We start from the raw sequence: 27,762 nt of genomic DNA on the forward strand, positions 1-27,762 counted from the left end.
TGGGTTCAACTGACTACCCCCACAACCTAACAGGGACAGAGTGACAGGTTATGAAAACCAGGACTTCTTAGAAATACTGGTTTGGAAAATGTGTGGTAACTGAACTTGTGACTTGTTTCTTAACCTTGAGGCACTGTATGAAATACTTGTGCTCTCAGTCTTCAGGTAGGTCTTGGTGATGTGACATCATTACAGGTGGCCTTTCCTGGTATACCTGTGTCAGTCAGCATGTAAGATCAGTGGAGAATTCTGCTTTCTTCCAGTGGGAACTTTTAACAAAGGGATCCAAATCATGCTAGGTTACCTTGTGAACTAAGATGGAAAAGACTGAGTGCAACACCCTAAAAATAAATAAATAAATGAATAAATAAATACATTTTTAAAAGTTTTAAAGTTGACATTGACTTATTCCTTTTCCAGCTTTGACCCTGCAGCCAGATGACCCGTTGACCTTGAAGCGTCGGGCGGATGTGCGAGGCAAACTGGGACGGCAGGAAGACGCCATCCAGGACTACAGACGAGCCGTGGACATTCAGACTCGACCTCACCGTGTGGTGGAACCCCACCCCCCATCAGACCCTCCCCCTGCCAGCCAGCGGCAGATGAGACTTCAGACTGTAAGAGAGTAGAGGAATAATGCTTCAAAGAGGAATAATGCTTCCTGGGGCAGAAGCTTTGTTGTGATTTGTTCACAACCTGTAATGGTCAATTTTTGTTGAACTTTGTGACTGAACTATATTTTTGGAAGTATATTTATGGAAGTTGAACTGCTGACGACTTGAATTGAGAATGTTCTTCACATTCCTCCAGCCCTGTGTGAAAAAATGAATATGACATTCATATAGGTGTGTCAGACTTATTATTGCAGATGTTTTTCCTGTGTGTTTTTTGTTTGTCAATTACTTGTTTCACCAAATAGATTTTGAACTACTGATAACAGAATTGATGTTTTTTGTGGATTTGTGTGTGTGTGTGCATACCGCCAATTGTGTGTGACTTTAATTAGTGAGGAGAGCACACATAGGACTGTGTCAGACATTGTGGCACCATTGAGGAATAATGCTTTGTGGAACACAATCTTGACTGTGGTTTGTTATGGAGAATATAACCTTTTTTGACTGAAATATTTTCTGTTGAACTGCTGACAAATGAAGTAACATTTTAAACCTCCATTCTTGTGTGGACAAATGATGACAGCATATGTATTCTTGTAGATGTTTAAAGCAAAAGAACATAACACAAGCACCTGCTGACTTGACTTGATGTGTTACCTCTGTCTACAACCAGCCAAGGACAGGCCAATAATGATAAATACAGTTGAACCTGCTCTTGCAACCATCTCTTGCAAGCGAACACCTGTCCCAAACAACCACTGGGAAGAACCCCAGACAAGTTTTTTTCTCTATATACCGTACTTTTCGGACTATAAGGCGATACTTTTTTCTGGGTTTTTTTTCACTTAAAATCGTGGTGTCGCCTTATACACGACGTCGCCTTATTCTCGGATAAAATGTTTCACGAGCACTGTGAACTTGAAATCAATGAGCTACTGACAACTCTGGGAGTGAGAGTGACGACGACAACGAGTGACGATTGAGGTACCGCTGATCTTCTTCCCTGACTTTCTGTTTGAAACAGTGTTTCGGATCGTGCCAATTTTGAGCGGTCGCCATGTTTGATCATTGATGTGGTTTTTTTTCCTACGTACAATGTTTTTCCTCATTTTTTTATTTTATTTTTTTTCTTTCATGCCGTCGCCTTATGCACGACACCATCGCCTTATCCATGGCATCGCCTTATTCTAGGATTTTTTCAGTTTTATTTTTAAAAGTAGGAGGTGCGCCCTATACACGGCAGCGCCTTATAGTCCGAAAAGTACGGTACATGTAATTCACCTTTCCAAAGCAACCTTAACTAGCAAATCACCAAATCCACTCCCTAATGGACTCAGCTCCTTGGGACTGAAGCATCATCCATCCAAAGCAACCACCTTTCTGCAGCGACCCCTTTTGGTCGGACTCTTGGATAGTTGTTATAAACAGATTCCACTGTATGGTTTTTTAAAAAATAATAACAGAAGATAAAGAAATCAATATGTCAAAACCTGCTTCTTTTACTGCTGAATTTTCTAATACTGGTTTGTGTACAATACTTTTGTATACCTACATGCAATAATGTGTCACAGTAGTAACTTGCTTCCAATTAACTGCTGTAAAAATGACTGTGATACATTGGGTCCAGTGTGTACACTCTGATACATGTTCTTGTGAGTGTGTGTGTTCTTGTCAGGTCTCTCGAGATACATTATACATCAGTCTTGTGATACCGTTATCTGCCACAGAATAGAACCATTTCAGCTTAACTCTTCTTAACTGCTGAGAACTTCTAACTCCTGAGAATTTTTAAATGAGCCTGGTGTATATAAATGTAGAATTACTTGATATCTTGACTGATTTTAAAGGTCTGCTGTGATACTTTAAAGAAAAGCATTTAATTTATTTCTTTTCTTGAAATATATGTGGAACATGAGTTTCTCTCATTGAATGTGAATTTATGCAAAGAAATAAACTTGTACAGCATTTTCTGTGTATTTATTTTGTGAAGTAAAGAGTGAGTTGTCCAGAATTTTAAAGAGATCTGTAATTAGCTTAATTGCGCAGAATTACCAGTAAATATTTGCCGTCCAAATGATGTACCTGTGACTTGGAATTATGTGATGCACTATGATGTGAAGTATTAAAAGAAAGGCATTTTGTTTGGAGAACTGAGTCTTGGTGTTCAAAACTGTATGAAGAAAATATGTATGAAATGGAGAAAAGGTTAAGTATGCATTTTGATTTAAATGCCTTTGTTGTATTTTCAAAGTATAAGGAATGTGACTGTGTTTTCTCTATCCCTCTCTCCAACACACATGCACACATACACACACATGCACGCACACACACACGCACAAGTACAGTAATAGGAAGTAATGGCAACTTTTATTGATAAAAACATGCAAAAACTGCTAATGATTCAGTTTGAGTACATATATGTAATCTAAACCTTGGCCAAAATATGCTTTCCACAATTACATTTCATCCACACAGTATAAAATTTGCCTTAAAAACATGTTTCAAAAACGTCAGGAAATAAGATGTTTATTTCAAATTTCTGAACCTCTGTCCATGGGAGCATGCCTGATTTATTTCTTCTCTTCATCTTGAGCTGAAAAGTAAGAAATTAGTGTCTGAAATTGCCTGAGAAATACCCAAATCCCTCCATTCAAGCTTCAGACTAATCCATATGCACATGTTTCCAGAGTAATTCTCCTAAAAAAACTAAAAAAAACTGCATTGTACATAAAATAAACATGATTTCATTTCCAAATACATACATGTAGGGTACAGAAATTCACAAGTATTGTTTTATTTTATTTTATTGAAGATCAACTGTTGACTGCAGTGATACAGAAAGCAGTTTGTTTCACAGAGCAGAAAACTAATACATTCAAATATCCTGCGACACCTGTTTACAAAAACAATCTGGGACGAGCAATCTCCAAGCAAACCAAGACCCCAAACAATCATAAAACAAAAGAACACATAGTGATAGAAACACAATAGGATTAGCTAAAAAATAAAATAAAATGTAAAGATGGAAACTGTAATACAAAAAACACACACGCACAAAAGGACTTATTGTTTAAGCTGGTGAAGAAACAGAACGTAAATTTAAGTGAGGTACAAGAAGTGCTTGGAATGCCTTAAACTTTGTGATGAAAATGAAAATCAGCTGTATGAAAACCATGATGTTAGCTTAAAATAGCAAAAATGCCAGATCTGTTCAATTTGTTTTTCAACAGAAGTACATGTACAAATAAACCTTATTCACGATAAGTTTCCTATTTTGTCTTTTTGAATCACGGGTTGTAAACAAAAATTTCATCAGAAGTTTTGAAGTTATACCTAGGAAGGAAGTACTACTGTAACTGCAGTCATTTGTACATTTTTACCCAAAAGCCAGGTAAATCCTAAGCGACCCCACCATCTCGTATGCCTACCATCGGTACAATCTTGAATGAAAATTGATCTACTTTGACTGAAGGATAATGCAAAAATGCTGGCAAGTGTGTGAAACAAAGTGAACTGAAACAACAGGAAGAAGATGGAAGTTAAAACTAAACAAATAATCTACATGTATGAAAAATGTACAATTATTCAGTGATTACAAGACAGTAGCACTGTATGATATCTGACTGAATCAGCGTCACACATACACCAACACACACACACAAGAGGCAATGGCCATATGATTAGATATACAGATATGATCTGTAGTATCATACATGTGCATGTATATGTACGGTACATTAACAGAGTCAGGAGTAAGTCTATATTTGGTGTTTAACGTCGTTTTCAACCACGAAGGTTATATCGCGACGGGGAAAGGGGGGAGATGGGATAGAGCCACTTGTCAATTGTTTCTTGTTCACAAAAGCACTAATCAAACATTTGCTCCAGGGGCTTGCAATGTAGTACAATATATTACCTTCCTGGGAGAATGCAAGTTTCCAGTACAAAGGACTTAACATTTCTTACATACTGCTTGACTAAAATCTTTACAAAAATTGACTATATTCTATACAAGAAACACTTAACAAGGGAAAAAGGAGAAACAGAATCCGTTAGTCGCCTCTTACGACATGCTGGGGAGCATCGGGTAAATTCTTCCCCCTAACCCGCCGGGGGTATCAGGAGTAAGGCACTTCAAACTAGGTCTATGTACAGTAAACTACACATGATTGATGCAGTATGGGTTATACAATAGTAAACCAGCACAATCTAATAATTAATGCATCATGGTTATATGCAGTAATGCACAAACATGTACTAATTCATTATCATTAGCATTTTAGGAATTTCGAGGCTCGCACAACTTACGGGCAATGCACGGCAGTATATATATATATATTTTCTATTGTACTCAGGAACTAGTCAGCTCTAAATTCTTTGACAATACACTGGCTAAAGAACATTTTGCGGCATCAAACCAAAAACCACCAATGAGTCACAAGGTTTCTATGTTATTTGCCTTTTTTTTTTTTTTTTTGGGGGGGGGGGGGGGGGGGGTAGGGGCTTGTATTACATGTACATAAGTTTCTCATAACAGAAGTTTGCAGTTAACATTTCCCAAGAATTAGTGTCCACTGTTCTTCAGTTGAGGGTAGCGTCTTGTGTAAACTTCCTCCTGCATAATATTTATTGCACAAAACAAACCTTGCCTTGAGACTTTTGTGATCTTTCGAAACGAAAAAAGGTAGGCACATAAATCATAATGTGCGTAATACCTCTGTAAAACTGAATACAAGGCAAGGTAAGGGAGTTATCTCCCTGGAAAAATACAAGTACTCTGTATTTCTTATAATAGCAACTTGATCATCTCCCTCACCCTCTTCCCACCCCTTCTATCACCGCCCACCCCACCCCTTACTCACACTGAACAATTCAATTTCTCTGTGAATAACCTTCTCCCTACCATAACAGCTTCTGCATACTGCGTAGGTACGATTCCTTCCGTATTAAACAGATTTCCTTGACGTTTTGTTCGTTATATATGTGATTAAGATACAGTCCATTTTTTCCTCCATCATTCAGTGCTGGAGAAAATTGCCTGCTCCAATACCCCATGATACAATACTGGTGCATCATCCATATATATGTTGTCAGTATTTTTCTTCCTTATAATGATTTCGTTGTATATAAAACAGTCACAATGAACACACATTTTACAACCATTTTCTTTACCAGACTTCATACAGGGGAAATAAACCAGCATAAAACTCACCACAATGTTTTCATTTCATTTCATTTCATTACTTTACTAGTTCACAACTCTTTCATGCACTGTGGTTTCCTTGGCAACCATGAGTCCAGGGACTGTTAAAATATATTGGTCAGAAAATAAGCTGCAGTCGGCAGGTTTCACATTTGAAAAGGCACAACAGCAGTAGTAATCTTTAATTTGTTCATAGCACCATCGATGTGAAAAATACGGCAATGTCAGCAGATGAAGCAGATTAGTTTTTGTTTTGCGTTTTGCAACTCGCATGCAGATATTCACGCACAAACTTCACTTCTTGGAAGATTCACGCCTGATCGCTACACCTTTTCATGATCAATGCTTAATCTGACAGATTTATCTGAAGATACAGGACAGAATATGATCAAAATCAGCATAATTCCACACTGAAATGGAGAAAAAAAAAGGTAAATTAACATTTCATGAAGGCCAAAAAAATCAGCAACATTATATTACTGAGTACAGCTTCAACCGTAATGAATTTTTCAGACAGATCAATGAAAGTCAAATTGTGAAACAACGACAAGCTCATTTCAACCAAAAGAGTGATTGATGCACACATGAAATTTCAACTTGTTCAGCTGCCAAATTTTGAAACAATGATCCAAAGACAACTAAAGAGATCTTGTTCATTTTACTTGGAGAGACATAAGATATGAAGCTGTAAAATCAAATCAAGCCAATCACAAAAAAATGCAGATGAATTTGAACACAAATTCCACTTTCAATTAGAGAAAACACAAACCTGCAATTTGTGCAAGTGTTTCCCGACCAGACCATCAAAGCAGACGCACAAAGAGTACATGGATTTCAATCACATTAGGATTCAAAATTTTACAAAGAAATTTAAAATGGAAGAAAACAAGAGAGTACTGCAAAACACAGGATGCATAGCTAACACCTGAAAATGGAACAACATGACTAGGGAGAAAGAACAGCTTGACAGCTATAAATAATCCATAGTGCAAGTTGCACTTCTACGAGAACCCCTTTCACAGTCTGAGCAACACAATCTCAGATGATGCAACTTCAAAGTTTTGTCCACTGTAATCCAGTGACAGGGTTTCTGGTTGAATGACGCAACTTGGAAGGTGTTTGACTTTCCTTCCCTCATGCACTTGGTCTTGACATATCTAGGTTGTCCTGGAGTCCCTCAACTAGACCATAGACACACAGTGTCAACCAATTCACAAAGTTAAAGTCTAGACAATATGGTGTCCAACAGTTCACACAACTTGAGTCAAGACATACAGTGTCCAACAGTTCACACAACTTGAGTCAAGACACAGTGTCCAACAGTTCACACAACTTGTGAGTCAAGACATACAGCCTCTAACAGTTCACACAACTTGAGTCAAGACATAGCGTGTTCAACAGTCCTGCAGGTGTTGAAGTCTAGACACAATGATGCCCAACTTGAGTCAATACACAGTGTCCATAAACTCACACAGCTTGAGGAAAAGCTGGCTCGCTTCTCAGTTTGGCCGATCAGTAAAATCAATGGGATTTACGATGTTTGACTGGATGAAAACTGTGATGCAGCCTACCTGAGACTACCTGTGATCGCGGCAATAGATGAATTGTCTTGGGAATGTCTTAATATTGCTTGAACTCCTGCTACAACAATTAAATGAAGACCGCAAAATGAGATGTGATCACATGGTAGTTCCTAACTTCATGACCAACTCTGAAAAACAACCTGATTTGTCCATGCTTATAATGACGAATGGTAACAAGCACGATGCTAAATGTTTCACTCTCCATAATTTGTTTCTTTGATGACGGTTCATTCTACACACCCGAGTTTCACTTTCAATCAGTCAAGCGCATCAACAAGTTCACATCAACAATGTTCACATCCTTGGCGTTCACAACTCTACACCGACGTTCACTGTGTTCACGCACTGCAAGTGTTCACACCAGAGTTGCTCTCATCCAAGACTCCACAATGGCTTTGGCTCGCAGCAGAGCCACAACTCCTGACGGCCATTTGCGCAAGAGAGCCAGCGATCCCTCTGCACTTAGTCAGCTGTTGGGCACGTGAACCACGCAAGCTCCCGCTCGCCCCGTGCACAGTGAGGACACCTGCAACGAAATGCAAATGAAAAGTAATTGACATCGTTGTTGTTGAAAAAAAATAATCCAAGAAGAAGAGTAAGACGTATACATAATTATAACTTTAGATCACGACTCTGACAGCGCTAAAGTTCAAAGAATCGTCTCTGCAAGCTAGGATTTTCAAAGGCTGTCAACACACACACACACACATGCACCCCCACACACACAATATTGGACAATCAAGGTATTAAATAAGTATATCTTAATCAAAGGGGCTCAATCTTTTGATGATCTGATCAGTCCGTGAGTATCCACAACCAGTCTTCTATCCAAGAATATCAAATGAAAACTAAAATACATCAATCTAATAACTCAGCCATTGACAACTGCCTCAAACACACATAAAACGTGAGTCTTTCGAAAGAAATTAACACACCAACGAAACCAATCAAAAATCAAGCAGATTGACAAAGTCACGTTACACTGACCTTGACCCACTCGTTGCTGATGGGGTCATAACACTCCACGTCGTTGAGATACTGCTGACCATCGTAACCTCCAACAGCGAAGAGTTTATCTCCGAGTGGACACAGGCCTACTGCGTCACGGGGAGAGCTGATGGGTGAAATGTTGGTCCACTGGTCTGTCTTAGGGTCATAGCTGTATGCAAACAATATTGCATCATTTAATAATGCGATGAGTAAAACATTTTACATTATTTGTATTTTGGATGAAAATTGACATTTGACACAGATCGATACAGTCATTGTTCTCAGAGAAAATGTAATGCTAGCGTTCTCGATGTTGGAAGACATCTGTTACTTCGTTACCTGAATCAGTTGCACAAAAGGACATCGTTGCTGACTTTTTTTTACTGTCAATGGGAACAAATTGTAATACAATTTACAATTATCAAAAACAATTAGGTCTCATGTGCCAAGAAGATTATTTTTCTTCTAATTTGTAATAATGCATGAAATATCAGATATCAATGCCACAATGGTTAATACAATCACTAAACCCAATATTATCTGCTAACACAAAGACAAACACAGCGAGTCCTTTTTGAATGGCAAATCATATCTTAAAATCAGATTCTGCCACATTAGGGCAAGACACATCTAATACAAATACCTACCGCTCAGCGCTGTCGTAGCGACTACAGGTGGGGTTGGTGGCTGGAGCCTCATGTCCCCCCACGGCGTAGAGAAAGCCGTTACAGGTGGCCACGCCCACCCCTCCCCGCCGTTTGGCCATGGGGGTGCAGTGTGTCCACTTGTTGGTGTGGGGGTCAAAACACTCCACGGACTTGAGACAGGAGCTACCATCGCGCCCTCCAACTGCGTACAGTCTGAAAGGGATAAGAACAAGCAGGTGAAGGTTAGAAAGTTGTCGTTTATTTGTTCTTGAAGAGAAAAATAAAAAGAGTATTCTTTGGCGCAGATCCTTTGTGCTTTGTGCTATAGATAATCAATCAATCAATCAATATGAGGTTTATATATCGCGCGTATTCCGTGGGTACAGTTCTAAGCGCAGGGATTTATTTTTATTTTCAAAATTTTTTTTATGCAATTTATATCGCGCACATATTCAAGGCGCAGGGATTTATTTATGCCGTGTGAGATGGAATTTTTTTATACAATACATCACGCATTCACATCGGCCAGCAGATCGCAGTCATTTCGGCGCATATCCTACTTTTCACGGCCTATTATTCCAAGTCACACGGGTATTTTGGTGGACATTTTTATCTATGCCTATACAATTTTGCCAGGAAAGACCCTTTTGTCAATCGTGGGATCTTTAACGTGCACACCCCAATGTGGTGTACACGAAGGGACCTCGGTTTTTCGTCTCATCCGAAAGACTAGCACTTGAACCCACCACCTAGGTTAGATAATGAGAAGCATTTCACCATTCATCGGCATAGCGAAGTCTCCAAAGACTATGCTTGATGCGCCCCATCACATTTCAGTCGGTGGATTCACGGCAACGTAAGCATTTACAGAAATGCTAAACACTGGAGAGAAAAAAAAAAGAATTCTAACATGCAACTTTTTTTTTTAATGTTCCAGGTGAATAACAACATAAAATGCAAGCCTACTTGCCTCTGTTTACTTTTCATTGCCTTTTTTTAAAAAAAAAACCCACCCACAACAAACAAACAACAAGGAGAACCTCAGTTAAAAGGAAGTAAATCAATATCCTCAGAGAGAATGAGATAAAAAGAGAGAGCATCTGGCCAGGCTCACTGGTGGCTTTTACAAAATTAGTAGAAGAAGCGAACAAGAAGAAGAAGACAAACTTAACCCTTACACTGGTGCAATTCTGTAACACGTTACATAGCTACTGGTGAATTAACAGAGAGAAAAATAAAGAAAAAATGGTCATATAGGTTTTCGCATCCATGGGAGGTAATCGGAACCGACCAAACCGACTGAGCCTGTAGCGCGACACATGTGGTGACAACCAGGTGACAGTATACGTGCAGTAGCGCGACACATGTGGTGACAAGCAGGTGACAGTATACGTAAAGTAGCGCGACATGTGGTGACAACCAGGTGACAGTATACGTAAAGTAGCGCGACATGTGGTGACAACCAGGTGACAGTATACGTAAAGTAGCGCGACATATGTGATGACAACCAGGTGACAGTATACGTAAGGTAGCGCGACATATGTGATGACAACCAGGTGACAGTATACGTAAAGTAGCGCGACATGTGGTGACAAGCAGGTGACAGTATACGTAAAGTAGCGCGACACATGTGGTGACAACCAGCCTAAGGGTTAAAGCATCAGAAAGAAAACCCCCACAGTACACAGAGAGCACTCAGGCTGGTTGGTATCTGGTTGGTATCTGACCAAACGGAGGGAGGATCTTATTTAATGCAAAAGCGTGGCCAGATCTGAGACGGTGATGTAAACTATTTTGACAAGAAGTAGAACTCACTTTCCATGCAGGGAGGCAACCCCCACAGTGCTGCGTGCGGTGGACATGGGGGCCACGTAGCTCCACTGTCGGGCCTGGGGGTCCCAGCGCTCCACTGTGTTCAGGTAGGACCAGCCGTCGTGACCCCCCACTGCGTACATTGGTCCCTCCAGCACCCCCACACCTGTGGAACATGTGACAACCACTTTGTTAAGCATTGTTAGACACAGACTGCACTGGAGGTCGTTTTATTCTGAGCTAGTACTGCTTCTGGTCTAGCTTCAATCATAGAAAGTGAAAATGCGTAACCAATATCTGTGATACAAAGAGTTCAAACCTCTCTGCTTGATGCAGGGATCACAAAACTTTTTATTCTCCAAGCTGCATTTTCATACCTTCACAAACTTGCAGACATCATCAGGATATTCAGAAAGTATTCACTAAAAAAGCCAGTTTTTTGTCGTTGTAAAAGACAACAACAATTCTGAACACTGTACAATGTATTTCTGGGTTTTCTTGAACCAATTCAAGGTCTGAGAATCATAAACTGTGCGACAACACATGCACACACACACTCACACAGACGCACAGGAGACAGACCTGCAAACACACACAGACACACACACGTGAAAAGTTTCAAAACCTACCAAGACCATGTCTGTGTGTTGACATGGGTGGCATGAGTGTCCACGTCTTTTTCTTGGGGTCGTAGCACTCCACGGTATTGAGCGTCTTAAGGCCGTCACGGCCGCCCACCACGTAGAGACGATCCTCCAGCACAGCCACGCCAAACTGCAAGCGTCGCCCGCTCATGTTGGCCACCTGGGTCCACGTGTTGGTTCGAAGCTCATATTTTTCTATGCTGGTGGCCCCTGAATAAGAAATGATGATTTGATTTTAATTGTTGATGTTAGAAGTAACTGTCTGAACTGGAATTACAGTAGAACCCCTTTTTAAGACACTCCCCCCCCCCCCACATAAGACTTCCTCCCTTTTAAGACCTTGCTCATAACCTCTGTAAATTTCTCTCCATTTTAAGACTCCCTCCTTTTTAAGACCTAATTTTCTCAGAAATTTGGAGGTCTTAAACAGGGTGTTCCACAGTACCGTCATGGCCAATGTCATCGGAAGGTTCAAATGTGTCCAAGAAAAATGTCAACACATACTCCCGAATTCTTTATGAGAATGTGTCCACATTGTCATTACTTTATTGTCCTATTTTTGCTGGGAAATTCAGATCCCTTCCTCCCAGTTGAAAGAGTTGTGCAAACCAGGTGTAATTAGCTATTTGTACGTCTTGCAGAATGATTGAGGTCTTTATCATGCCACAGTGGTACGTGGCAATGTGGTACGAAATGGATAGTCATCATATAAAGTTGACCCGTGTCCGGCCTGGCCCAGATTCGAACCCTTGGCTCGTGGATCACAAGTTCAGTGTTCTACCTCCTGCACTACCGGGCCCTCTGCCAAACAAAAACATCCCCTGGAACCCCCCTTTTCAGACAATCCAGTTTAAGACTCCCTCCCTTTCAAGACCGTGTTTTCTCTGACATTCTGTTGATAACCTGTGTAAATCTACCCCCATTTTAAGACCTGGTTTTCTCTGACATTCTGTTGATAACCTGTGTAAATCTACCCCCATTTTAAGACCGTGTTTTCTCTGACATTCTGTTGATAACCTCTGTAAATCTACCCCCATTTTAAGACCTGGTTTTCTCTGACATTCTGTTCATAACCTGTGTAAATCTACCCCCATTTTAAGACCTGGTTTTCTCTGACATTCTGTTCATAACCTGTGTAAATCTACCCCCATTTTAAGACCTGGTTTTCTCTGACATTATGTTGATAACCTGTGTAAATCTACCCCCATTTTAAGACCTGGTTTTCTCTGACATTCTGTTGATAACCTGTGTAAATCTACCCCCATTTTAAGACCGTGTTTTCTCTGACATTCTGTTGATAACCTCTGTAAATCTACCCCCATTTTAAGACCTGGTTTTCTCTGACATTCTGTTCATAACCTGTGTAAATCTACCCCCATTTTAAGACCTGGTTTTCTCTGACATTCTGTTCATAACCTGTGTAAATCTACCCCCATTTTAAGACCTGGTTTTCTCTGACATTATGTTGATAACCTGTGTAAATCTACCCCCATTTTAAGACCTGGTTTTCTCTGACATTCTGTTCATAACCTGTGTAAATCTACCCCCATTTTAAGACCTGGTTTTCTCTGACATTCTGTTCATAACCTGTGTAAATCTACCCCCATTTTAAGACCTGGTTTTCTCTGACATTCTGTTGATAACCTCTGTAAATTTACCCCCATTTTAAGACCTTTCTTTCTTTATTTGGTGTTTAACGTCGTTTTCAACCACGAAGGTTATATCGCGACGGGGAAAGGGGGGAGATGGGATAGAGCCACTTGTTAATTGTTTCTTGTTCACAAAAGCACAAATCAAAAATTTGCTCCAGGGGCCTGCAACGCAGTACAATATATGACCTTACTGGGAGAATGCAAGTTTCCAGTACAAAGGACTTAACATTTCTTACATACTGCTTGACTAAAATCTTTACAAACATTGACTATATTCTATACAAGAAACACTTAACAAGGGTAAAAGGAGAAACAGAATCCGTTAGTCGCCTCTTACGACATGCTGGGGAGCATCGGGTAAATTCTTCCCCCTAACCCGCGGTTTTTTTTTAAGACCTGGTTTTCTCAGATTGTTGGAGGTCTTAAACGCATTGGTGGGACTGAAAAATGTCATGAAACCTGAAGAATTTTAAGGGGTCTTGGGGCCCCCAGACGCTGAAGGATTTGTATAATTAACAACCAAAACAACGTCACCACAGACATTACGAATCCGGATTTCCGGCATATACCTGAAGAATCCCCCCCCCCCCCCCCATGTAAATACCCGTGTGACCTGGAATAACAGGCCATGAAAGGTGGATACAGCGCCTATAGGCTGTCGATCTACTGGCCAATGTGAATGCGTGATATATTGTGTAAAAAATTCCATCTCACACGGCATTAATAGGTAACATGCGCCTTGAGTCGCCTTGTGTGGTGAGATACGTGCGCGATATAAATCCTCGTAAATCAAATAAATAAAAAATAAAATAAATGAGAGGTTCCACTGCACAAACATTTTTCGGCTTTGTTTTTCTCTCCCAAACCCACCTTTGGTGCAGTCCATGCCACCGACAGCGTACAGCACGCCCACGGTGGACTTGCGAGGTTTGGTGCGCGGACTCTGGAAGGATGATCGTCGCTCCGGTAACAGGTGATACTTCAGAGCCTCCATTATAAGCTGCTGGCATTCTCGCTCGTCGCGGAATAAACAGTTGGTCTCTACTTGGTCGGCTATATACTGAAATCAGATGAAAAGAGAATGTTGAGATTTGATGAGGTTGGGCTGGAGGGAGAGTCTTGTTGGGGTACAGTTGGAGTGTGTGAAAATGAGTAAATATCAGCAAAAGTGAATGAATGACAGAAAGCAAGTGTTAGAGAGAGAGAGAGAGAGAGAGAGAGAGAGAGAGAGAGAGAGAGAGAGAGAGAGAGAGAGAGAGAGAGAGAGGAAGGGAGGGAGAGAGCGAGAGAGAGAGAGAGAGGAAGGGAGGGAGAGAGAGAGAGAGAGGAAGGGAGGGAGAGAGAGAGAGAGAGAGAGAGAGGAAGGGAGAGAGAGAGAGAGGGGAAGTGAGGGAGAGAGAGAGAGAGAGGAAGGGAGAGAGAGAGAGAGAGAGAGAGAGAGAGAGAGAGAGGAAGGGAGAGAGAGAGAGAGAGAGAGAGGAAGGGAGAGAGAGAGAGAGAGGAAGGGAGGGAGAGAGAGAGAGAGAGAGAGAGAAAGAGAGAGAGAGAGAGAATTGAATTGAATTGAATTGAATTGAAATTTATTTTACGAGGGTGACAGAATAAGCAATCTATACATGCTTCTTTTCATCCGGCCCTCACCCATTGAGGGGTAACAAACAAGAAGAAATAAAACATAAGTTTAACAATAGTACAAATGACATATTTACCATAATTAACATGTCAAGCAACCAATAAGACATTTTAAGATGCATTAGGATTCTTTAGCAATGCTTGAAAATTATATATAACAAAGAAATATGTGTTTGTATAAAAAAACATAAAAAAAACACTTGTTTTATATTTTATCATGTTTTTCAATATAATCAGAGAGTACAGTTATATTTTGCCAGCTGCTTGATAATAGTTTTTATAAGTTTTGTAAAAGAAACAGCATGTAATATTCCTTGAATGATGTTTCATGAATTCGTAATTTAATTATATTTGGAATGGCGTTCCACATAATTGCTCCAGAATATGATAGACTCGACTTGTACAGGTCAATTCTTGGAGTTGGTGTAATTAATTTGTTACATTTTCTATAATGATTTATTTTGAAATTTGAGGCAATGAGTGTAGGGGCATTCCCTGACATAATTCTATGCATCATCACACCCTTGTTATATGTAAATCTATCTTTGATAGGAAGAATTTGCAATCGTTTATAATCAGTCATGGAAAGAGATGTATTTTTTAAAATAATTAATTTAACAGCTCTTCTATGTAAACTGCCCAAGTGTTTCAAAGTATTTGCACTTGCAGAGTCCCACACTGTGGACGCATAGTCAATAGCTGACTGAATATGTGCCTGAAAAAACAGTTTTCTTGTGCAAAGGTCTAGAAAGTGTTTGATTTTTGATAACTGAAATATTTTCTTGGATGTGTTTTTACAAAGTGTATCTGCATGTTTTGACCAAGACAGGTTATTGTCAATAATTATTCCCAAGACTTTATGGCTATCAACTTCGGTAATATCTTGATTTCGTATTAGCAATGTCGGAAATTTAGATGTTAGGTTTTGTCTTTTTTGCCTCGTGGTAAGTAGCATGCATTTAGTTTTATTTGGATTCAGTGACATATGGTTTAGTTCTGACCATTCAAGTAATCGTTCAATGTTTTCTTAGAGGATATTTGCTAGTTTATTAAGATCTTGGTGACGAGAATGAATTGTAGTATCATCTGCAAATAGTTCACACATGCATTTTACAAATAGAGGTAGGTCGTTTATATATATAGAAAATAGTAATGGACCAAGAATAGAACCTTGTGGTACTCCAAATCTTACTGTTTGCTTACAAGAGTATGATTGTTTCAGATAAGTACTTTGCTGTCTGTCTGACAGGAAAGATGTTAAAATGTTTATGGAATCTGTTGCAATTCCATAAATCTCAAGCTTTTTGATAAGGAGTTTATGGTCAATTAGGTCAAAAGCTTTAGCAAAGTCAACAAATAGAGCAGCACAGAACTGATTATTATTAATGTTTGTCAGCCATTGGTCTACTAAACTAATAAGCGCTGTTTGACATGAGTGTTTTTGCCTAAAACCTGATTGATTATCATGGATCAATTTATTGTTCTCAAAGTGAGAAAGGATGTGTTTATTGATATGTTTTTCAAGAGGCTTTGAAAGGATTGATAGAATTGATATTGGTCTATAATTTGAAGGATTTGTAGTATCTCCTGATTTAAAGAGAGGAATCACTTTAGCCTGTTTGAATTGTTTAGGAAAATAGCTTTTGTCAAAACAAAGGTTATAGATAAATGTCAATGTATCTGTGATAACTGGAGCTGCCATTTTTATAATTTTTGCATCCAGACCATCTATGTCACGTGTTCCGGTTTGTTTTAGATGCTGAAGATCCTCCCAAAACGGCGTATGGCTGCCTAAATGGCGGGGTAAAAAACGGTCATACACGTACAATTCCACTCGTGCAAAAAACACGAGTGTACGTGGGAGTTTCAGCCCACGAACGCAGAAGAAGAAGAAGAAGAAGATGCTGAAGATGAGAGTAAACATCCAGTATAGTCATTGGTGGCAGTGTATGCTGAAAATGTATCTGTTTTGAATTGCAGTATTCCTTTAAATGTTCTAAATTATTTGACTGTGTCCGATCACAAGAAATTACTTTATCAGCAATTTTTGAGAAATGGTCATTGAGTGTATCTGCAGAAATGTCAATTATTTGTGAAGATTTTGTTGAAGTTTCTTTTTAGAGAGAAAGAGAGATTTTGTTGAAGTTTCTTTTTAGAGAGAAAGGGAGAGAGAGAGAGAGAGGAAGGGAGGGAGAGAGGTGCTGTAAGGGTCTGTCCAACTGGCCATGTTTGTGTGAATGCAAACGATAAATATTTTGCATACATTATTTGAATACCTTTTTCAACTGTGTGTTAACCCATATCTTCAAAACTACACACACAAAACACATGCACTTACACACAAAAACCAACAACACTTGAACCTGACATTTCAAAGCCACAACAAAGCCAAGACCTGAAAAACAAAATCCTTCTCTCACAAAGTCTCCAGCCTTCATTTCTACAATTCCACCCAGGCAATTATTGCGAGTCCCTGCCACCAGGGGCACTTCATTTTTACAATTCCACCCAGGCAATTATTGCGAGTCCCAGGGGCACTTCATTTCCCCCTGTCCCCGGGGTCATCATCAGTCCCAACACTTCATTCCCACTTTGCCCCCCAAGACATAATCTAGTGGAGAGGAAATAGAGGGTGCTGTCAAGTGGTCATCAGCCTGTGCCCTGCTGTCTGGTCAATTCTCTCTTCTGCCTCTTGACACTGACTGGTCAAGTTAGCATCTTGACAGGGACATCTGAGGAGGAGGATGGGATAGAGAGGAGTAAACACTAAAGTGCCGTGTCGTCTGCAAAGGGTCAAATGAAGTGCAGCAGCAAATATATTTAGTCTTGGAAGATTTTCTTTTTCTTCTACATTTTGTTGGAGCTCAACTCCCACAGGCACTCGATTTTTACACGAGTGGGCTTTTATGTTTGTTTGTTTGTTTGTTTGTTTGTTTATTTGTTGCTTAACGTCCAGCCGACTACGTAGAGCCATATCAGGACGAGGAAGGGGGGGGATGAAGGGGGCCACTTGTCAAGCGATTCCTGTTTACAAATGCACTAACCCATTACTTGTGTCCCAGCAGGCTTTAGTAAAACTAAATTAATACCTACTGGAAGATTACCAGTTTCCAGTATGTTAAAATAGGCTTAACCTATCTACTGCTGGACTTACATCAGAACACTAACAGATTAAACTATACATGAATCGCGAGACAAGCGGCAAGAGAAGAGATTTTTGGAAAAAATACAGGTGAATGAGCAAGAAGGCAGAAAAAAGAAAAGAATTCATGAAGAAAAAGAGAGCATGACAGGAAAGAGGAACCAAAAATCTATCTAACAGCAAACTAGAAAGCTCCTGCGGTTCCAAAAACAGGAGGGGCCTTTAATTTCATAACCGCAGTGCCCCACTGCGGGAGGGCTTTTATGTACATGTGTATGCTTTTACAGGGAACAGGGAACACTAAGTGTTTATTTAAAGTGCTCTTGAAAGTAAAACCATGCCGACCATGTCTGCATAGATTATAAATATCAATAATTTAAACACAAGAGTGCTTTGTTCCTTTCTGAAAGCAAGTCCTAACAAGTCACGTAACGCGAAAATTAGTACATTTAGTCAAGCTGTGGAACTCACAAAATGAAACTGAACGCACTGCATTTTGTCACAATGACCGTAGTCCACCGCTCATGCTGAAGGCAGTGAAATTGACGAGCCTGTTTAGTGCGGTAGTGGTTGTGCTGAGCTGCATAGCACGCTTTTCTGTATCTCTCTTCGTTTTAACTTTCTGAGCGTGTTTTTAATCTAAACATATCATATCTATATGTTTTTGGAATCAGGAACCGACAAGGAATAAGATGACATTGTTTTTAAATCAATTTCGGAAATTTAATTTTAATCATAATTTTAATTGTTTTTAATTTTCAGAGCTTGTTTTTAATCCGAATATAACATATTTATATGTTTTTGGAATCAGAAAATGATGAAGAATAAGATGAACGTAATTTTGGATCGTTTAAAAAAAAAATTTTAATTACAATTTTCAGATTTTTAGTGACCAAAGTCATTAATTAATTTTTAAGCCTCCAAGCTGAAATGCAATACCAAAGTCCGGCCTTCGTCAAAGATTGCTTGGCCAAAATGTCAATCAATTGTATTGAAAAATGAGGGTGTGACAGTGCCGCCTCAACTTTTACAAAAAGCGTCATCAAAGACATTTATCAAAAAAATGAAAAAAAACGTCTGGGGATATCATACCCAGGAACTCTCATGTCAAATTTCATAAAGATTGGTCCAGTAGTTTGGTCTGAATCGCTCTACACACACACACAGACACACACACACACACACACACACACACAGACAGACACACACACATACACCACGACCCTCGTCTCGATTCCCCCTCTATGTTAAAACATTTAGTCAAAACTTGACTAAATGTAAAAAAGGATCCTTACTAAACCATTCTGCTTCACACACAAAAAGCCAATTTCTGCATTATTTAGTCTGTGAATAACCATCAATACTTTCAACGCCTGACGTACACTCATACTTCTTGTGTCTGGAAGGACTGCAGTCACGCTTCACATCTTCTGATTTACTGTCTGCTTCACTGCCACGTCTACCTAATGACAGCAGTCCTTAAAGCCTTGTAAGGCCACAAAAAAAAAAATAGCCTGTTTACGGTAACCCGACCGACCCTATTTTTTTCGCGCGACCCTAGACTTTTTTTTGGCATTTGGGAAAAAAAAAAAAAAAAAAAAAAAAAAGGTTTTTTTTTTGCAAAATAACGTAAAAATGTTTTTTTGGAAAAAAAATTTTTTAAAAAATAAAATAAATCCCGACCTACCGACCCTATTTTTTTGGCCTATGTTACCGTAAACAGACCCTTTTTTTTTTTTTGGCCTAACCTGTGCATAATAAACAGTCTACACTAATTCAGTAATTGCTTTCTGTCTCTCAGGAAATTTTGGTTATTGCAGCACTGAACCAGAAAGGTTATACAAACAAAACCCAGGAGTTGTGTTGGTTTCTTTTCTTTTCTTATTTTAAAGATGCAAGTATTTTGTTTCTTTGCAAGTTTATTGCTTTGCTTTGTATCATGTTGTTTGTGAGTGTGTGTGTGTGTGTGTGTGTGTGTGTGTGTGTGTGTGTGTGTGTGTGTGTGTGTGTGTACGCATGCGTGCGTGCGTGCGTGTGCATGTGACTTTGTATGTGCATTTGTGTGTGATTCAGTCATGTGCAGCTGTGAAATAAGACAACGCTCGAGACCCCTCCCTCCCTTGTCCCAATGTCTTTACTGCTCTCTCTCCCTTTCATTGCTCATTGTAGAGTGTATATGATCTCTGTGGGCACATTAACACAAGTCCTCGTGAGTGTGCACTCCCGCTTGAGCTGCCACACAATTACAAAAGTACACTGCGCTGTATGGCTGCTCCTATCTGTGTCAATCGGCATGGTTGAACGACTATCCAAATATTGTTTTTATTGCTCACTTGATTCAGCCAAGCACCCAGCAACCCCACATTCATTAGGCACTAACTTTCCAGCTGGCTGGAGACACAGGCACTAACTTTCCAGCTGGCTGGAGACACAGGCACTTCACGCCACACACCCATTGTTCAACTGAGGTTCCACATCAGGTGTCTAGCTTAAAATAGGCTGTGTGAGTTAAACTAAGCAGGAAAGTTTAAACATTCTAGTGGATTAGAATTATGCATTGAGATTGTAGTGAACTGGATGACCTGCTGGTGAGTACAGTGGTACTCCCCTTTTAACCACCCCCCCCCCCCCCCCATCCCTTTTTATTTTTAGTCAAGTTTTGACTAAATATTTTAACAGCGAGGGGGAATCGATGTATGTGCGTGTGTGTGTGCGTGCGTGTGTGCGTGTGTGTGTGTGTGTGGTGTAGAGCGATTCAGACTAAACTACTGGACCGATCTTTATGAAATTTGACATGAGAGTTCCTGGGTATGAAATCCCCGAACGTTTTTTTCATTTTTTTGATAAATGTCTTTGATGACGTCATATCCGGCTTTTCGTGAAAGTTGAGGCGGCACTGTCACGCCCTCATTTTTCAACCAAATTGGTTGAAATTTTGGTCAAGTAATCTTCGACGAAGCCCGGGGTTCGGTATTGCATTTCAGCTTGGTGGCTTAAAAATTAATTAATGACTTTGGTCATTAAAAATCTGAAAATTGTAAAAAAAATAAAAATTTATAAAACGATCCAAATTTACGTTTATCTTATTCTCCATCATTTGCTGATTCCAAAAACATATAAATATGTTATATTCGGATTAAAAACAAGCTCTGAAAATTAAATATATAAAAATTATTATCAAAATTTATTTTTCGAAATCAATTTAAAAACACTTTCATCTTATTCCTTGTCGGTTCCTGATTCCAAAAATATATAGATATATGTTTGGATTAAAAACACGCTCAGAAAGTTAAAACGAAGAGAGGTACAGAAAAGCGTGCTATCCTTCTCAGCGCAACGAATACCCCGCTCTTCTTGTCAATTCCACGGGCACTGCCTTTGCCACGGGCGGTGGAGTGACGATGCTACGAGTATACGGTCTTGCTGCGTTGCGTTGCGTTGCGTTCAGTTTCATTCTGTGAGTTCGACAGCTACTTGACTAAATATTGTATTTTCGCCTTACGCGACTTGTTTTCTTCTTCTTCTTCTTCTGCGTTCGTGGGCTGAAACTCCCACGTACACTCGTGTTTTTTGCACGAGTGGAATTTTACGTGTATGACCGTTTTTACCCCGCCATTTAGGCAGCCATACGCCGTTTTCGGAGGAAGCATGCTGGGTATTTTTGTGTTTCTATAACCCACCGAACTCTGACATGGATTACAGGATCTTTTTTGTGCGCACTTGGTCTCGTGCTTGCGTGTACACACGGGGGTGTTCGGACACCGAGGAGAGTCTGCACACAAAGTTGACTCTGAGAAATAAATCTCTCGTCGAACATGGGGACGAACTCACGCTGACAGCGGCCAAATGGATACAAATCCAGCGCGCTACCGACTGAGCTACATCCCCGCCCCTATACCTTTTAAGACCCCATTTTCGTCAGACTAGCAAAACTCCTCTCTTATAACACCTTCCTCTTTTTCTCTCTATGAAAGTCGGAAAGTTTACCTCAGCGTTTCGATACTCTTGTCTCTTTATATCAGGTATTCCAAATCTAATTTTTTAGAATTCTAAATCTAATTTTTTAGAATATGTTTCTGTTGCATTTCATTATCTGTTCACACTAAGGGCTTTGAACCAGAGATCTGTGACCATGTATTACCCCAGGTGTTTTAATAAAATGTTTGATAAATAATGCTTTCTTCAATTTGATTCTTAATTTTGAAATGTTCCCAGTCAACCTGTTTCAGATTCTTTAAGTTTTCAGAGGGGCACAAGCGGTGACAGGATTTTAAGGTCAAAGCCAGCATGTATATTTCCACACTTCATATAAAACACATTTTTGAACTTGAGAACAGCTGGGAATGAAAGAGGGGAAGGCAAAGAAACAGCTAGAGGCGAGACACGGAGGCGAGCATAAGAGGCAGGGCAAGAGCTGGACAGAGACAGAAAGAACAGTCCAGAGCAGAGTGCGATGAAGAAACATTGTCAATGGCCTAAGCTCCGCGGAGCGCAAATGAGGGCCTAAGTTAGTAAGTACAGCGGGGAAACAATAACACAAAACAGCCACTGACCTGAGGTCCCCCCGCGGGTTAGGGGGAAGAATTTACCCGATGCTCCCCAGCATGTCGTAAGAGGCGACTAACGGATTCTGTTTCTCCTTTTACCCTTGTTAAGTGTTTCTTGTATAGAATATAGTCAATGTTTGTAAAGATTTTAGTCAAGCAGTATGTAAGAAATGTTAAGTCCTTTGTACTGGAAACTTGCATTCTCCCAGTAAAGTAATATATTGTACTATGTTGCAAGCCCCTGGAGCAAATTTTTGATTAGTGCTTTTGTGAACAAGAAACATTTGACAAGTGGCTCTATCCCATCTCCCCCGTTCCCTCCGTCGCGATATAACCTTGAATGGTTGAAAACGACGTTAAACACCAAATAAAGAAAGAAACTGACCTGAGGAGCCATGAGCGGCAGCTTGATGTGAGCCAGAAGACGGGGCAGGTACTTGCGCCGCACGGTCAGGTCGTGCTTGGCCCACTTGACCAGGGCCTCGAAGATGGTCTCCTCGTTGGGCACGTTGAGGTCATCACTGGCCAGAAGCTTGCACACCTCGTCGCAAGGCAGCATCAAGAACTCGGCATTGTGCATCACCTCCACAAACATTTCCTAGGAGAGCCAGAGAACACAGCTCAGATACATGTACAAGCTCAGGTATTTCATAATGTTTACAGAAAAAGCAGCGCCCATAGATATGCTTTTACTCGTTTTCATTCATAGTTGAGGTCTTACACTATGAAACGAGTTCCAAAAATGATTGAGGATATGCAGTGCAAGAGATTTATAAGGTTAAGAAGAAAAAGCCAGAAGCACCAGCCAGCAGAAGGCTGAAACATTTATGGAAACTGAATTTAAAGCTCTTGAATGAGTATCTCACTCAAAACTTGAGCCTAAACATTTTTTAGGACCATAAGCATCCGCAAATTTGACACAAGAGCAAGGGTTTTGAAGCTCAATAATTACTCAATCTTTTTCAAAGAGAATGTTCCAATTTAATAGCTCCATAAAAACATGAAATGTTCATCAAAGTTTTCAGAAAGCCGTTTTCATCAATGTTTTCAAAGCTTAACAACACTGAAGTAAAACAACAAAGTGCACGAGTCCCGGACTCACCATGACGTAGTTGTTGGCAACCTTGTACAGGTCGGTGCAGCCCTGAGCGTCTGCAAATTGCCGGATGCCAATGCAGTTGGACGGGTGGAGCTGCTTCATGAGGAAGCTGCAACATGCCTCCACCACCTCGGACAGCTGCAGCAGACAGGCTGTGGACAGCAGGCACTCCACTGTCTCTTCCTTCAGCTCTATGCGACCTGCAGCAGTATGAAAATAAATAATAAATTAATAAACAAAATAGTAATAAAACGTGTAGAAATATGAAAAATAACTATTGTTTTGTTTTATAACACTTGGAAAAACCTGGCTGCCTTAGCAATTGAGTAATCAACCAATGAGTAAGTCCTTCATACATTCAATCAATCAATCAATCAGTCAGTCAGTCAGTCAGTCAGGCAGGCAGGCAGTCAGTCAATCAGTATCCTTCAACATCTGAACATTCATCCTCTAACTTCTAAACAATTAAGTTCTGCCAAACATCCTGCAAGATACCTAACCAGAAAGGACTGCCAACACCCTTGTAACCCTAATTCTAAAGAAAAAACAATAAGCACAATGCATTGCAATTATACAACGTATATGAACAACTCCTCAATCAAAAATTATCTGCTATCTCGATCAGGTAAATCTCATTAATCACACAGTGGTAGTGTAGTTGTGCAAGACATAAAACAAGCAATAATACAAGCAGCAAGATGGCAATTTTAAATCACTCAGAATATTAGAATCCCATTGTCTTTAATCTGAGAATACTTCTTGAACAGAAACAGGGTGGCCGAGTGGTAAAGTGCACTTTCCTCGGAAGCGAGAGGTTGCAAGAGGTTGCGAGTTCGACCCTGGGTCGGGGCGTAAGCAATTTTCTTCCCCCTTTCCTAGCCCAGGTGGTGGGTTCAAGTGCTAGTCTTTCGGATGAGACGAAAAACCGAGGTCTCTTCATGTACACTACATTGGGGTGTGCACGTTAAAGATCCCACGATTGACAAAAGGGTCTTTCCTGGCAAAAATGTATGGGCATAGATAAAAAATGTCCACCAAATACCCGTGTGACTTGGAATAATAGGCCGTGAAAAGTAAATATTCGCTGTAATGGCTTGAGATTTACTGGCCCATGTGAATGTGTGATATATTGTGTAAAAAATTCTATCTCACACGGCAGAAATTAATATGAAAAGCGCTTATATATATATAAACAGAAAAAAGCCTCTAAATGTACAAGAGGCAGAGACGGAAACAGGGGAACCCACTTAAGTCTATTCCACTTACATCAGAAGGGAAACAAAAGAACTACTGTCTAATCCACAAGAGGAGACTTCCTGCTGAACCCACACATTTGACTATAGACTTACAGCAGACCATGTGATTTGTACCACTGTACCACCACATCACAGGGTTGTGTTGTCTCCTAAATATCAATCAAGCCTGTAGTAATGACCCTATTTTCTTCCCTGTCTCCCATAATTGTAGCAATTACAGCGTCTGCCCTTTATACATCTGGGACAGTGGGGACACAGAATTTTATTGTTCACACTCAAGTGTCTGGGGTTGTCAGGCACATGTGGAAACACTATCTGAGTGTTCTATTGGGACAAGCTCATTCTGACATTCATCAGCCGTTTACTTTCCAATTAATTGTACATCAATGCCTCGTTTTTTAGAATCTTTGAATTGATTACACATGATTTCTTCTTCTTCTCGTTCGCTGTTTGATCGTCAGTCCGGACTGCAGGGCGAAACGACTGCTGTCCTCTCTCACACATGATTTAAAGTGGATGTTTTAAACTTTTACATGTACTGACATGCAGGTACATGGCAGCACTTTCTTTTGTTAGAATCTGTATGCATTGCAACTGATTTCAACTGAAAGTTTTTTAAACTTTAAATGCAATTTACATGTGAATGGAAACATTTTCCATAGAGCAAAAAGAAAGAGGAATCATTTGTATACAAAGTTACATAAAGTTGAAGTACTGAATTTGAAGAGTCGGCTTTAAGTGATGAGGACAGTAACCAAGCAGATTTATTAAGATCAGAGTTGTATTTGGCAGTCACATAACTGCACTTTAAAACACACACAAGACAAAGAGACAAAGAGCAGACAAATAAAGAGACAGACATATACCTTACACACTTACACATGTATAGTATCGGGGGCACGTTTCTACATAACCCACATTACTTTGGTTATAAATCATTATTTTTCAAAAACCCAACAGAAAATTATATGCTCCTGTTGTTGTTTTCAGTGTATACATGTACCATAAAAATAAATGACATTAACATGTATCATCAAATACAAGTCAGTGTTTTATACACTCCGGGTGTAAAACGACATTGGTGGAAAATAGCGTGGGTTCAGGTTTCTATGTCCCAAAATGGGGTTGCAATATAGACCTTTTCAGTATCTGAGCAGCTCTCGCGAAATATCTGCGAGACACGCTCAGTGTATTATGCTTTGACCGTCGCGAGAACTTCAAACCTCTGCTTTCACAGCTCCCGCGAGATAGTTGTACCACATGCTTTGCTTTGCTTTGAAGTTTGCGTGAGCTTGGAATACCTTGTAGATGTACACACATGCATTCTTGAGATTGAGTGCTTGTAGCAATGACAAGACAGACCCTTTCAGCCTTGGTGAGGGAGGCAAAACTCCCAGCATAGGGGTGTGATGCTAATCAGCAGCAGATGCTGAGTGCCTGATATTTTATGCAGGAGGGCGGCTGCCCCTGATTAAAATGAGACCTGCAGCCCTTCTAAGCACTTCACACCTCTGCTAATTGGCAGTGAGAACAGAATAATTAGCTGTTCACTGAGCATTGCTTAATAGATGCATGCATAACAAATTGAGCACGCAGACATGTACAGGTCTAGAAGCACAATTTTGCACACTGTGACACACACAAACACAAGGTGCATGCACAAAAACACACACGTGCCACCACCACCACCACCACCGCATTCACTGAAGTACGTGCCCCACAATGTTAATACATGTACTTTCAACTCTTGTCACTCACAAACACAAGTGTATTACACTTGGAAACATAAATAAATCCTTGCTAATTTGCATGAAATACAATTTTCAAAGCAAATAGCTAATTAAATTTTCTTTCTTTTTTCATTTTAACTGCATGCAATCGTATTTTCATCAAAATCATGACGAAAGACTCTCTGTTAATGCTACTTCATTAGATGAAGTCTGAACTCAATTCTCTAAAGAAAAATGTATCAACTTTCCAAATCTAAAAAGCAAACAGGTGAATAGCTGTGTGTGTGTAGGGGGGGGGGGGGGGAGGGGGGGCAGAAAAAACCTACACAGAAAGATCCCATTCTTACCCCTGTTTCCATTTAACTCCCTCTTTCTTCCTTTTTTTTCCCCTTTTTTTTGTTTTGTTAAACAGCAATTCTTACAGAACACTGGGAAACCAGAGAGTCAATTACTTTCAGCTGCCACAAAATGTTGTGAGTTGTGCCCCTTTTCCTGTCAACACTGACACACTTTCTCCCGTTACCCTAATTGTTTCCTTGCACCACTCAAAGAAGCTCACCATCTGCCCGATACTTGACACACTTTCTCAACGCTTTTTGTTTCACTTGTTTCTACTTCTGCGACTTTCTCTATATTTCCTTTTTACATTTAGTCAAGTTTTGACTAAATGTTTTAACATAGAGGGGGGAATCGAGACGAGGGTCGTGGTGTACGTGTGTGTGTCTGTCTGTCTGTCTGTCTGTCTGTCTCTGTGTGTGTGTGTGTAGAGCGATTCAGACTAAACTACTGGGCCGATCTTTATGAAATTTGACATGAGAGTTCCTGGGTATGATATCCCCGGACGTTGTTTTCTTTTTTTCGATAAATGTCTTTGATGATGTCATATCCGGCTTTTAGTGAAAATTGAGGCGGCACTGTCACGCTCTCATTGTTTGATACAATTTATTGAAAGTTTGGTCAAGCAATCTTTGACGAAGCCCGGATTGTGGGATTGCATTCCAGCTTGGTAGCTTAATAATTAGTTGATGAGCTTGGTCATTACAAATCTCAAACTTCTAACTAAAATTATTTTTTTATTAAACGATCCAAAAACAATTTCATCTTATTCTTCGTCATTTTCTGATTCCAAAAACATATACATGTGTTATATTATTTGGATCAAAAACAAGCTCTGAAAATTAAAAAATATAAAAATTATGATCAAAATTAAA

At 39.9% G+C, this 27,762-nt stretch overlaps 2 protein-coding genes across 4 annotated transcripts in view; one reads left to right on the forward strand and one right to left on the reverse strand.

Annotated features, from left to right (window-relative positions):
• The window catches only part of LOC138969354 (uncharacterized), a 100,146-nt gene extending 97,322 nt beyond the window's left edge, over nucleotides 1-2,824 (forward strand). For both annotated transcript variants that reach the window (XM_070342126.1, XM_070342127.1), the window contains exon 53: nucleotides 421-2,824. In XM_070342126.1, the coding sequence (XP_070198227.1) occupies nucleotides 421-629 (209 nt within the window). In that variant the 3' untranslated portion in view covers nucleotides 630-2,824. The remainder of the gene's footprint in view (nucleotides 1-420) is intronic.
• A 138-nt stretch (nucleotides 2,825-2,962) lies between these two features.
• The window catches only part of LOC138969355 (kelch-like protein 5), a 110,473-nt gene continuing 85,673 nt past the window's right edge, over nucleotides 2,963-27,762 (reverse strand). For both annotated transcript variants that reach the window (XM_070342128.1, XM_070342129.1), the window contains 8 exons: nucleotides 23,569-23,765; nucleotides 22,852-23,064; nucleotides 14,016-14,205; nucleotides 11,479-11,703; nucleotides 10,853-11,015; nucleotides 9,038-9,250; nucleotides 8,388-8,559; nucleotides 2,963-7,926 (listed from right to left, as the gene is read on the reverse strand). In XM_070342128.1, the coding sequence (XP_070198229.1) occupies nucleotides 7,867-7,926; nucleotides 8,388-8,559; nucleotides 9,038-9,250; nucleotides 10,853-11,015; nucleotides 11,479-11,703; nucleotides 14,016-14,205; nucleotides 22,852-23,064; nucleotides 23,569-23,765 (1,433 nt within the window). In that variant the 3' untranslated portion in view covers nucleotides 2,963-7,866. The remainder of the gene's footprint in view (nucleotides 7,927-8,387; nucleotides 8,560-9,037; nucleotides 9,251-10,852; nucleotides 11,016-11,478; nucleotides 11,704-14,015; nucleotides 14,206-22,851; nucleotides 23,065-23,568; nucleotides 23,766-27,762) is intronic.

The sequence above is a fragment of the Littorina saxatilis genome, linkage group LG6 (genome assembly GCF_037325665.1).
Source record: "Littorina saxatilis isolate snail1 linkage group LG6, US_GU_Lsax_2.0, whole genome shotgun sequence".
Taxonomy (NCBI): Eukaryota; Metazoa; Mollusca; class Gastropoda; order Littorinimorpha; family Littorinidae; genus Littorina; species Littorina saxatilis.